The 12,611-nt window shown below is 44.0% G+C and overlaps 2 protein-coding genes across 5 annotated transcripts in view; one reads left to right on the top strand and one right to left on the bottom strand.

Moving 5' to 3' along the window:
- Positions 1-4,144, bottom strand: part of DPF3 (double PHD fingers 3) — a 272,192-nt gene extending 268,048 nt beyond the window's left edge. Inside the window, exon 1 of the mRNA XM_056545785.1 lies at positions 4,014-4,144. Coding sequence (XP_056401760.1) covers positions 4,014-4,024 — 11 coding nt within the window. The 5' untranslated portion in view covers positions 4,025-4,144. The remainder of the gene's footprint in view (positions 1-4,013) is intronic.
- The window catches only part of DCAF4 (DDB1 and CUL4 associated factor 4), a 55,614-nt gene that overhangs the window by 19,381 nt on the left and 23,622 nt on the right, over positions 1-12,611 (top strand). Inside the window, exons 1-4 of one of the 4 annotated variants that reach the window (XM_056545767.1) lie at positions 4,201-4,337; positions 6,122-6,212; positions 6,762-6,847; positions 9,506-9,660. In XM_056545767.1, coding sequence (XP_056401742.1) covers positions 6,127-6,212; positions 6,762-6,847; positions 9,506-9,660 — 327 coding nt within the window. In that variant the 5' untranslated portion in view covers positions 4,201-4,337; positions 6,122-6,126. Of the gene's footprint in view, positions 1-4,200; positions 4,368-6,121; positions 6,213-6,761; positions 6,848-9,505; positions 9,661-12,611 lie in introns of those variants that run through there. The other 3 variants (XM_056545768.1, XM_056545769.1, XM_056545770.1) reach the window with 3 other exon arrangements.

The following is a 12,611-nucleotide window of genomic DNA, read 5'->3' as shown; positions in this document are numbered from 1 at the left end:
GTCCTGTACAGAACACGCAATGTCCTAAAAAAAAGTAAAATGGAGCCGCCCTCACCTGATGCTCAAAGGAGAAGCTAACCCTGGTACAGGTAAAGAGTACAGAACATGTAATACCTCCCTGTACTGTAGGGGGCGCTACCAGACACCAGTCAGTGCATACACTTCAGTAATACAGGTATAGAGTAGTACAGAACATGTAATACCTCCCTGTACTGTAGGGGGCGCTATCAGACACCAGTCAGTGCATACGCTTCAGTAATACAGGGGTTTTACCAGTAAAATGTCCATTCTAATTGGTCGGTTCTTCCAGCCATTGACACGTTTTGCAGATGCCATAACATTGTATGTTGAGTCTGGTTTCAAGTTAGAATGGTCCATAAAAGACCATTGTATGTTGAAACTATTGTATGTTGAGGCCATTGTAAGTTGAGGGATCACTGTAGAGGACAATGTGCACGGCCGATAGCAATAATTTAAATGGCTGTAAAAAAAAAAGATACAATCAGCCGTCAAATGAGCATGTTCTCAATATAACATTTCTCTCCTGTGGCCAAAAAAAGCTAAGGTCACCTGGGATTCATGCGCCAAGTCAGCCACAAAGGTGCCTTATATACAGTACCAGCCAAACAACAGCGCCATAAGTATTGTTAACCGCTTATGTGTCAAACCTGGAGGACTCCATTAATATAATGTGGAAGGACACTATAGGCACTTTTATGGGCACAGTTTCCTTATGCCAGAACCAAGGGCAGAGAGCAAAGAGCCCTAGTGCAAGAATTGTGTTTTAGCTCTTCACCTTTAAAAGGGGGTACTCCACTGGAAAACATTTTTTTTTTATATCAACTGGTGCCATAAAGTTAAACAGATTTGTAAATTACTTCTATTTCAAAATCTTAATCCTTCCAATACTTATCAGCTGCTGCATACTACAGAGGAAGTTCTTTTCTTTTTGAATTTCCTTTCTGTCTGACCACAGTGCTCTCTGCTGACACCTCTGTTCATTTTGGGAACTGTCCAGAGCAGGAGAGGTGTGCTATTGGGATTTGTTCCTACTCTGGACAGTTCCCAAAATGGACAGAGAGAGCACTGTGGTCAGACAGAAAGGAAGTTCAAAAAGAAAAGAACTTCCTCTGTAGTGTACAACAGCTGAGAAGTACTGGAAGGATTAAGATTTTTTTAATAGAAGTCATTTACAAATATGTTTAACTTTCCATGATCTTCAGATCTAGCTACAGGTTCTCTTTAAAGGGGTACTCTGGCCCTAAGACATCTTATCCCCTATCCAAAGGATAGGCGATAAGATGTCTGATCGCGGGGGGCCCGCCGCTGGGGACCCCCGCAATCTAGTATGCAGCACCCACCTGTGAGCACTGCAGGAAGGCAGGAGGCTCCAAGTCGTATGCCTCCCGACCACGGGGACGGAGTATTGTGACGTCATGACTCTGCCCCCCGTGTGACGTCATGCCCTGCCCCCTCAATGCAAGTCTATGGGACTATAGACTTGCATTGAGGGGGCCGGGCGGGCGTGACGTCATGATACTCCGTCCCCTTGGTCAGGAGGCATAAGACTTGGACCCTCCAGCACTTTCTGCAGTGCTCACAGGTGGGTGCTGCATGCTAGATTGCGGGAGTCCCCAGCGGCAGGACCCCCCGCGATCAGACATCTTATCCCCTATCCCTTGGATTGGGATAACATTTCTTAGGGCCGGAGTCCCCCTTTAAGGCTAGGTTCAGACTATGGAATCTCCGGGCAGAAAATTTCCGCCCGGAGATTCCGAGTGCAGCCAGCGCTGACTGAATCAAGAGCAACGCCGTTCTTCAGGCGGAAATTTCCAAGCGGATTTTCCGTTCACAAATTCCGCTTCACAAATTCCGAAGTGTGAATTTGTGAACGGAAAACCATTCACTACACTATACATTTTAGCAAGCGGAATTTCCACCTGCAATTTCAAAGCGAAATTGTAGGCGGAAATTCCGTAGTCTGAACCTAGCCTAAGGGGGTACTCCGTCCCTAGACATCTTATCCCCTATCCAAAGAATAGAGATAAGAAATATGACTGCAGGGGGTCCTGCCGCTGGGTCCCCCGCAATCTCTCCTGCTGCTCCCCAGTATATCAGGAGCTATGTTTGCTCTGTGGCTGATGACAGACGACACAGGGGCCGGAGTATCGTGACGTTACGGCCCGCCCCCTCAATACAAATCTATGGGAGGGGTCGTGACGGCATTGGACGCACCTGCAGGTCAAATCTGGGGAGGCATCACCACTACTTTATATACGCCTATATCGGCAATTGTGTCTTGTGCACAACATAAGCAGTTACCTGTACCACTATTTTATCACAAAATAGTAACCAAGACATACCAACTAGAGATGAGCGAACTTACATTAAATTCGATTCGTCACGAACTTCTCGGCTTCTGGGCTGGAAAAGGTGGATACAGTCCTAGGAAAGAGTCTCCTAGGACTGTATCCACCTTTTCCAGCCCACCGGAGCACCTGAAAGCTGAACTAATTTATGCAGGAAAAGTCATCAACTGCCGAGCCGAGAAGTTCGTGACGAATCGAATTTACTGTAAGTTCGCTCATCTCTAATACCAACCTATGAGACGCTCTGCTCTGTATTTTTGCCTACAGATATACAAGTTTTAATATATGGGACCTCCTGGTTACTTGTTATTATCATGCAAAACACCCTAATAGCGCATGGGTTGTTGCCTGTTGCTTGGTGGCATTTTTAGTTGATGCATCTCCTTTGCGCCATTCTACTGTATGTTAATAGGTTTAAGATTTAAAAGCAGAAATGTATAGAAAAAGTATAAAGGGAGGACTTCTACTTCCATCAGGATCCGCATGTGGCTTTGACTCAAAAAAAAAAATAAACTGCAGGTGTGACCTCAGCCCTAGTCTAGGTTCTGAGACATTAAAATTCTAATATCCTGTAACCTGCAATTTATAAGTGCCAGTTCACACTGAGTAATTCAAGAGAAATTTACTCGAGAAATTCCTTGTGAATTCTCCGCTTCAAATTAATTCACATCTCCTCTGCCCATTGACTTTAAAAGGGGTTGTGAGCTGCCCTGCCTTTCGGAGCTCCGCTCGCAGCGTCCGGAAGTTCATTACTCCGAGCGCTGTGTGCGGGATTCTGTGTTCGAGGCTGCCCCCTCAAGGAAAGTCTATGGGAAAGGGGCGCAAACGAGGGGGCGGGCGTGATGTCACGAGGGGGCGGAAGCCCGCACACAGCGTTCGGAGTAATGATGAACTTCCGGACGCTGCGAGCGGAGCTCCGGAAGGCAGGGCAGCGGACAACCCCTTTAATGTTTTTTCTATTGTCCTGTTCACACTGCGGAAAATTCTGCTAGCAGAATTCCTACACTGAATTCCTTTCCGCTTGAAGAAAGGACATGTTCATTCTTCGAGCAGAATCCAATAGAAGTCAATGGTAAAAAAAATTCTGCCTGACATTGTTTTTCAAAGGAAATTCGAGCGGAATTTAGAAAAGAAGAATTAAATAGCCTCCTTCTTCATTTCCGCATGGAAATTGCGCTTGATGGATAAAATGACAGAAGACAACAATTTCCTGACCGAAATAATTCCTTGTGGATTCCTCAGTGTGAACGCACCCTAATAGTGTTTCCCAACTGGTGTGCCTCTAGCTGTTGCAAAACTACTACTCCCAGCATGCCCGAAAAAGCCTTTTCCCTTTGGCTGTACGGGCATGCTGGGAGTTGTAGTTGTGCTACTGATTCCAGATCATTTTAGACTCTTTTTAGTAGTGTTTTCCAACCAGGGTGCCTCCAGCTGTTGCAATATTACAACTCCCAGTCCGGGCATGCTGGGAGTTGTGGTTTTTCTGGAGGCACACAGGAGGGTACCATATCTGACATTTATTCCGTGTACTGAGGAAACTTCCCATTGTGTTTGCTGTGTATGGAAATACTGACAAGAGGAAAACAAGCAGAACAACATTTCCATTCAGAAATAACATGAATAACTTAGATAAAAATAACTTACATATAAAGCATCTCACTCCCTCTGCCTGAGGCTTCTGTCGCTCCCCAGCTTTTCCCTCACGTTCACACTTGAAGTTCGCGGGTCTGCCCTATTTCCCTACACGCAATCCCGGCAGCCACCACTAGATGTCAGTATGAGAAAAGTGAACGTTTGCAGGCGCCTTTGCTTCCCTCTATGCACTTCAACGGTGAATGTAATCGCGGCTGTCGCCACTAGATGTCGCTGTAACTAAAGACAAACTGACTGAGGTTGGTGACTGTGGCGACTCTATGATGGTGCGATTCCACGTGTGACAACTTCCTGCTGCCTGTGATGTGCTGTGCCGTGAGTATGACGGGCTGTCGCTTTTCGCAGGTGTCATTGCTTGGTGTCGTGACGTCAGAGTTTGTAATTTGTTGCGTCATGTTAGGAAGTGATCTTATATAGCTGGAGTCGATCCTGTGGATTTATGTCACGTTGTTTAAAACTCACTTTCATTCATTCTTGATGTTTGTCCCACATATTGTTTTACCACAGTGGTGTCCAAACTGTGGCCCTTCAGACGTTGCAAAACTACAACTCCCAGCATGCCCGGACAGCCAAATGCAACATCTGGAAGGCCACAGTTTGGAGACCATTGTCTAGGACACTGGCTGAAAAGGAATCTTTGTATCAAACATAATTGATTTATTGATGGGCTATATACCTAATGTTAGATACAGGGGGTGGTTGTGCACGTTGTCAAGTGGGACTGCTGACAGGTTCACTTAAGGGGACTAAAAGTGTAAAATAAATAAATAAAAAGTAAAAAAAAAAAAACACCCATTAACCCCTTCATTATTAAAAGTTTAAATCACCCCCCTTTTCCCAAATTCCATATAAAAAAAATATGTAACCATAATAAAAATAAACATTTTTAAATTACATTAAAACTTCAATTACAAACTAGTGATCGACCGATTATCGGTATGGCCGATATTATCGGCCGATAATCACGATTTTGGGCATTATCGTTATCGGCAATTACCTTGCCGATAAGCCGACAATGCCCCGCGACCGACCCGCCGCACCGCGTCGCACCCCCCACCGGCCCGGCCCCATTGCCTCCCCCATCCCCGGTTTTATAATTACCTGTTCCCGGAGCCCACGCTACTTCTTGCTCCTGCTGCGTCCTGCGGTACGCTGTGCGCAGTGACGTGATGTGCGCGATTTGACGTCACCGTCAGTGTGCACAGTGACAGTTCAGGAGGACGCCACCGGAGCCAGATGTGGAGTGGACCCCGGGAACAGGTAATTATAAAACCGGGGATGGGGGAGGCAATGGGGCCGATGCGGGGCGGTGCGGTCGCGGTGCGGCGGGGGGAGCGGTGGCGGTGATAGGTCTCAGGACCCCCGGACAGGTAGGGGGAGACAAGCGTGTGGCGGCCTATGGTACCGCAAAAGCCACTGCAGTGAATTGATTTAAAGCGCCCCCTTTAAATCAATGATCTGCAGCGGTGTCGCGGGGGGATAAATAGCCGATAACTTATACCGGAATATCGGTATAAGTTATCGGCTATCGGCCCTAACCTGCACCGATTATCGGTATCGGCCCTAAAAAAACAATATCGGTCGATCCCTATTACAAACTACAAATTCAGTACAAGTAGTACTGCAAGTGTAAACCAACCTATGGCACATAAGCACCACAACTTCTTCAGTGACCTAATGGTGATGGCCTATTCCAGTGGTCTTCAACCTGCGGACCTCCAGATGTTGCAAAACTACAACTCCCAGCATGCCCGGACAGCCAACGGCTGTCCGGGCATGCTGGGAATTGTAGTTTTGCAACATCTGGAGGTCCGCAGGTTGAAGACCACTGGCCTATTCCATTGTTTCCCAACCAGGGTGCCTCTAGCTGTTGCAAAACTACAACACCCAGCATGCCTGGACAGCCAAAGGCTAAGGATAGGCCATCAATTTTTTTTTTCTTCAATTCAGATGTTTCTGAAGCACTTACATGTTCACACCAATTTCCTTTAATACAGAAAAGTTGATTCTTGTCATATTTCTTTACTCCCAAGCATATAACCAACTACCCATAAAAGAAAGAGTTTGCGTTTATCTGGCCTTTTTGTTTTTCTATACAGCTATAATGAAACGAAATTACAAGCCAGAAGGAAGAAGACATAGAAGACGTAATTGGCAGAGAGGATATTCACGCTGGCAGAATAATGAGAGGTGAGTTCGGTTTGCTCACAGTTTAGGGTGACCTTGAAATTTAAAGGGGTACTCCGCACCTAGACACATTCCAAAGGATAGGAGATAAGTTGTCGGATGGCGGGGGTCCCGCTGCTGGGGACCCCCACAATCTCGGCTGCGGCATCCCAGACATCCGGTGCACAGAGTGAACACAGAGCTCTGTGCCGGATGACTGGCGATGCAGGGCAGAGGGTCGTGATGTCATGGCCACGCCCCCTCAAAGCAAGTCTATGGGAGGTCTATGACGGACATCACGCCCCCTCCCATAAACTCTCATTAAGGGGGCTTGGCCATGACGTCATGAGCGGGGCGTGGCCGTCACGAGGCTCTGGCGCTGCACCCGATGCTCTAAAGCAGGGAGATCGTGGGGGTCCCCAGCATTGGAACCCCCGCAATCAGACATCTTATCCCCTATCCTTTGTCTAGGGGCAGAGTACCCCTTTAAGCTGTTAACAATTTGATACCTATCTTCTGTTTGGTTTTCTTAACCATTTTGCATAATTTTCCCGTATGTTTACTATTTTGAAGGTATAGGTTAGAAGCGGCATCCGGCTCTACCAACTCCAGCACCTCAGCAGGTTCTTCTGGCTCGGCTCAATCCTCTTCAGTGCCTGGTAAGCATACAATCCTAGAGAGGTAGTCTGGCTTAGGTTCTGATCACATCTGCATGGGAGTCTTCATTACAAACTTGGTAAAAAAAAATAATAATATAAGCATTACTAACCTTCAGATTCCCACTAGGCCCCAGCTGACCTCCACTTCTGGTCCCCTGAACACACAGGAAATGCTTGTTTAGCCAATGACTAGTTGAGGCAGGTCACCATGGCTGCCAGTAGTTAGAGGAGCAGGCATCACTTAACAGATGGGACCATGAAATGGAGATCAGCAGGGACCCGATGAGCGGTGGAACAGCAGCTTGGGAAATTGGGTAGGTAAATTATGCTTCATTTATCATATTTCCCCCCTAATTTCAAGAAGCTGACAGCAGAATACAGGTTCCATTTGCAGAGTGGAGCACATGTAGTAAGGTCTGTCTGCAGATTGCAACTACTTCTCTGCTGATCCCATTCAGAGAATAGGGACTGCTGTACATGGTACCTGATCTATAAATTGCTGCTCAAAGAAGTGTTTTTAGTATAATTGTTAAAGGGGAACTCCGGTGGAAAAGAAATGTTTTCAAATGAACTGGTGCAAGAAAGTTAAACAGATTTGTAAATCACTTCTATTTAAAAATGTTAACCCTTCCAGTACTTATCAGCTGCTGTATACTACAGATATACTACAGAGAAATTTGTGAAGTTCTTTTCTGTCTAACAACAGTGCTCTCTGCTGACACCTCTGTCTGTGTCAGGAACTGTCCAGGGCAGGAGAGGTTTTCAAAAGGGATATGATTCTAATCTGGACAGTTCCTGACACGGACAGGAGTGTCAGCAGAGAGCACTGTTGTCAGACAGAAAAGAAATTCAAAAATTTCTCAGTTTTATACAGCAGCTAATACTGGAAGGATTACATTTTTTTAATAGAAGTAATTTACAAATCTGTTTAACTTTCAGGCACCAGTTGATTTGAAAACATTTGTTTTCTACTTGTTTCCACAGGAGTTCCCCTTTAATGTTTAAAAATAATATAATGGCTACTAGATTATAAAATATTCAGTTTTTTGTATGAATTTCTTATTTCATCCTGCCATTTTACGTGACTAAATTACATATACAGTCATGGCTGTAAATGTTGGCACCCCCTGAAATTTTTCTAGAAAATGAAGTATTTCTCACAGAAAAGGATTGCAGTAACACATGTTTTGCTATACACATGTTTATTCCCTTTGTGTGTATTGGAACTAAACTAAAAAAAGAAAAAAAAGAAAATTGGACATAATGTCACCAAACCCCAAAAATGGGCTGGACAAAATTATTGGCACCCTTAACTTAATATTTGGTTGCACACCCTTTGCAAAAAAATAACTGAAATCAATCTCTTCCTATAACCATCAATAAGCTTCTTACACCTCTCAGCCGGAATGTTGGACCACTCTTCATTTGCAAACTGCTCCAGGTCTTTCTTATTGGAAGGCGCCTTTTCCCAACAGCAATTTTAAGATCTCTCCACAGGTGTTCAGTGGGATTTAGATCTGGACTCATTGCTGCCACTTTAGAACTCTCCAGCGCTTTGTTGCCATCCATTTCTGGGGGCTTTTTGACGTATGTTTGGGGTCATTGTCCTGCTGGAAGACCCAAGATCTCGGATGCAAACCCAGCTTTCTGACACTGGGCTGTACGGTGCGACTCAAAATCCGTTGGTAATCCTCAGATTTCATGATGCCTTGTACACATTCAAGGCACCCAGTGCCAGAGGCAGCAAACCAACCCCAAAACATCATTGAACCTCCACCATATTTCACTGTAGGTACTGGGTTCTTTTCTTTAAACAGTAGAATGATGTGCTTTACCAAAAAGCTCTATCTTGGTCTCATCTGTCCACAAGACGTTTTCCCAGAAGGATTTTGACTTACTCGAGTTCATTTTGGCAAAATGTAGTCTTGCCTTTTTATTTCTCTGTGTCAGCAGTGGGGTCCTCCTGGGTCTCCTGCCATAGCGTTTAATTTCATTTAAATGTCGACAGATAGTTTGCACTGACACTGATGCTCCCTGAGCCTGCAGGACAGTTTGAATATCTGGGGCTGCTTATCCACCATCTGGACTATCCTGCATTGACACCTTTCATCAATTTTTCTCTTCCGTCCACGCCCAGGGAGATTAGCTACATTGCCATGGGTTGCAAACTTCTTGATAATGTTGCGCACTGTGGACAAAGGCAAATCTTGATCTCTGGAGATGGACTTGTAACCTTGAGATTGTTGATATTTTTCCACAATTTTGGTTCTCAAGTCCTCAGACAGTTCTCTTCTCCTCTTTCTGTTGTCCATGCTTAGTGTGGCAAACACAGACACACAATGCAAAGACAAAGTCAACTTCTCTCCTTTTTATCTGCTTTCATGTGTAATTTTTATATTGCCCACACCTGTTACTTGCCCGAGGCACAATTTTAAAAGGGTGCCAATAATTTTGTCCAGCCCATTTTTGGAGTTTGGTGACATTATGTCCAATTAGCTTTTTTTTCCTCCTTTTTTGGTTTACACAAATATACATGTGTATAGCAAAACGTGATACTGCAATCTTTTTCTGTGATAAATACTTCATTTTCTAGAAAACTTTCAGGGGTGCCAACATTTACGGCCATGACTGTATACGATTTTCCTGGTCTCTGCTTAGAACTTCCAGGTTTTTACTATGATCCTGAAAAGAATAGATATTTCCGCCTGCTACCTGGACACAACAACTGTAACCCACTGACAAAGGAGGAGATAGTGAAGAAAGAAATGGAGAAGAAGAGGCTGCTACATCTTGAAGAAGAAAAAAAAAGGAAGGTGAGCTCCAAATGGCATTACTGGATTACTTCTTCATACTACCTAGGGAACTGACCCATACTTCTCTTTCTATCTATATTTCTCATTTTGGGTTGTAAGAGGCCTTTTCATATTTATTTTGGCACCTACTACAACTTTAGCCCCCAGCAATGTACTAGATGCCTTCATTATTGTCTGTTTATAATAGTCTACTCTCATTTGATGCTTATTGTTACCCGACTATACACTGTGGTTAACTTTTATTGTTTCTACTATTATTGTACAACCATTTATGCCGGGCAAGCCTGGCTTGTTTGTACACTTTTGAAAATCCTAATCAAAACAATTTCTTTAAAAAAAAAAAAAAAAACATGAAGGTGTCTTGCCTTGGGTCATCGTTTTTGGTATAGTGATGGTTTTGCTTTCTAAAGGACAATCCCAGCTCACTCTTCTATGAAATATATTAGATTTCTATACCAGAAACACTTGCTGGATTGTCAGATGTCTCTTGATAATTGAAGGTTGTATAAAAGGGTGTCACTGATGTAGCACAACTGAATGCTGCCTGAACCACAGGAAGCATGAAACGCTGGCAGATTTCCCTATAGCAGTGGTCTATACACACGGCAGAATTTCCGATTGCGGAATTCCACCTCCAATTAAAGCCCATAGACTTCTATGGGATTCCACACTCCCATTCACACTTCTGAATTTCTGATTGCAGAATTCCGCGAGTGGAATTCCACAAGCGGAAATTCAGAAGTGTGAATGGGAGTGTGGAATCCCATAGAAGTCTATGGGCTTTAATTGGAGGTGGAATTCCGCAATCGGAAATTCTGCCGTGTGAATAGACCCTTACTCAATTAGAATGGCTGTGTTTCTTGCCCCTGATTGACACATCCCACTCCATTTGTGTATAGGGAGAGATCTGTCAGTCAGGGCTTCCATGATTCGGAGCCCTTTTCCTGCCAGATTGAGTGAATAACAAATAATTGTGAGAGTAAATAACCTATCATTGTGATAGGAAAGTCTGTCAGCGTTTTATGCTTCCTGCTCAGTGAATAGCTGAGGAGGCCGCTGAAGGAGCAGAGAGAGGCCAGTTCTATCTGTAGCCCTGCCTCCTTGTACTCTTAGCCCTGCCTGGCTACACACAGAGTCCGTGCCACCAGTGCAAGGCACAATCGAGGAGCTGCTTCTGGAAAAGGCAGTGGCTGCAGGTTATGGGGACCACTTTGGCCATAATTAGGCTGCAGGACAAACATTCCTAACGTTGCTTAACCCCTTAAGGACTCAGCCCATTTTGGCCTTAAGGACTCAGACAATTTAATTTTTACGTTTTCATTTTTTCCTCCTCGCCTTCTAAAAATCATAACTCTTTTATATTTTCATCCACAGACTAGTATGAGGGCTTGTTTTTTGCGCGACCAGTTGTCCTTTGTAATGACATCACTCATTATATCATAAAATGTATGGCGCAACCAAAAAACACTATTTTTGTGGGGAAATTAAAACGAAAAACGCAATTTTGCTAATTTTGGAAGGTTTTGTTTTCACGCCGTACAATTTCTGGTAAAAATGACATGTGTTCTTTATTCTGAGGGTCAATACGATTAAAATGATACCCATTATTATATACTTTTATATTATTGTTGCGCTTAAAAAAATCACAAACTTTTTAACCAAATTAGTACGTTTATAATCCCTTTATTTTGATGACCTATAACTTTTTTATTTTTCCGTATAAGCGGCGGTATGGGGGCTCATTTTTTGCGCCATGATCTGTACTTTTTTTTGATACCACATTTGTATATAAAAAACTTTTAATACATTTTTTATAATTTTTTTTTTAATAAAATGTATTAAAAAAGTAGGAATTTTGGACTTTTTAAATTTTTTTTCGTTCACGCCGTTCACCGTACGGGATCATTAACATTTTATTTTAATAGTTCGGACATTTACGCACGCGGCGATACCAAATATGTCTATAAAAAATGTTTTTTACGCTTTTTGGGGGTAAAATAGGAAAAAACGGACGTTTTACTTTTTTATTGGGGGTGGGGATTTTTCACTTTTTTTTTACTTTTACTTTTACATTTTTTTACATTTTTTTTTACACTTGAATAGTCCCCATAGGGGACTATTCATAGCAATACCATGATTGCTAATACTGATCTGTTCTATGTATAGGACATAGAACAGATCAGTATTATCGGTCATCTCCTGCTCTGGTCTGCTCGATCACAGACCAGAGCAGGAGACGCCGGGAGCCGCACGGAGGAAGGTGAGGGGACCTCCGTGCGGCGTTATGAATGATCGGATCCCCGCAGCAGCGCTGCGGGCGATCCGATCGTTCATTTTAATCGCAAACTGCCGCAGATGCCGGGATCTGTATTGATCCCGGCACCTGAGGGGTTAATGGCGGACGCCCGCGAGATCGCGGGCGTCGGCCATTGCCGGCGGGTCCCTGGCTGCGATCAGCAGCCGGGATCAGCCGCGCATGACACGGGCATCGCTCCGATGCCCGCGGTTATGCTTAGGACGTAAATGTACGTCCTGGTGCGTTAAGTACCACCTCACCAGGACGTACATTTACGTCCTGCGTCCTTAAGGGGTTAAGGAGCATTTGGGGCAAAACTTGGAAAGGGGTTATCCAGGTAAAAACTTTTTTATGTACAGGATGGGCCATTTATATGGATACACCTTAATAAAATGGGAATGGTTGGTGATATTAACCTCCATTTTGAATCCAACTTTAGTTTTTCCAATAGGAAGAGGGTCATGTGACACTTCATACTTATTGGGAATTTCACAAGAAAAACAATGATGTGCTTGGTTTTAACGTAACTTTATTCTTTCATGAGTTATTTACAAGTTTCTGACCACTTATAAAATGTGTTCAATGTGCTGCCCATTGTGTTGGATTGTCAATGCAACCCTCTTCTCCCACTCTTCACACACTGATAGCAACGCCG

The sequence above is a fragment of the Hyla sarda genome, chromosome 11 (genome assembly GCF_029499605.1).
Source record: "Hyla sarda isolate aHylSar1 chromosome 11, aHylSar1.hap1, whole genome shotgun sequence".
In the NCBI taxonomy this organism is placed as follows: Eukaryota; Metazoa; Chordata; class Amphibia; order Anura; family Hylidae; genus Hyla; species Hyla sarda.
Note: the sequence above shows the minus strand (reverse complement) of the source record. Positions and strands in the feature narration are given on the sequence as shown.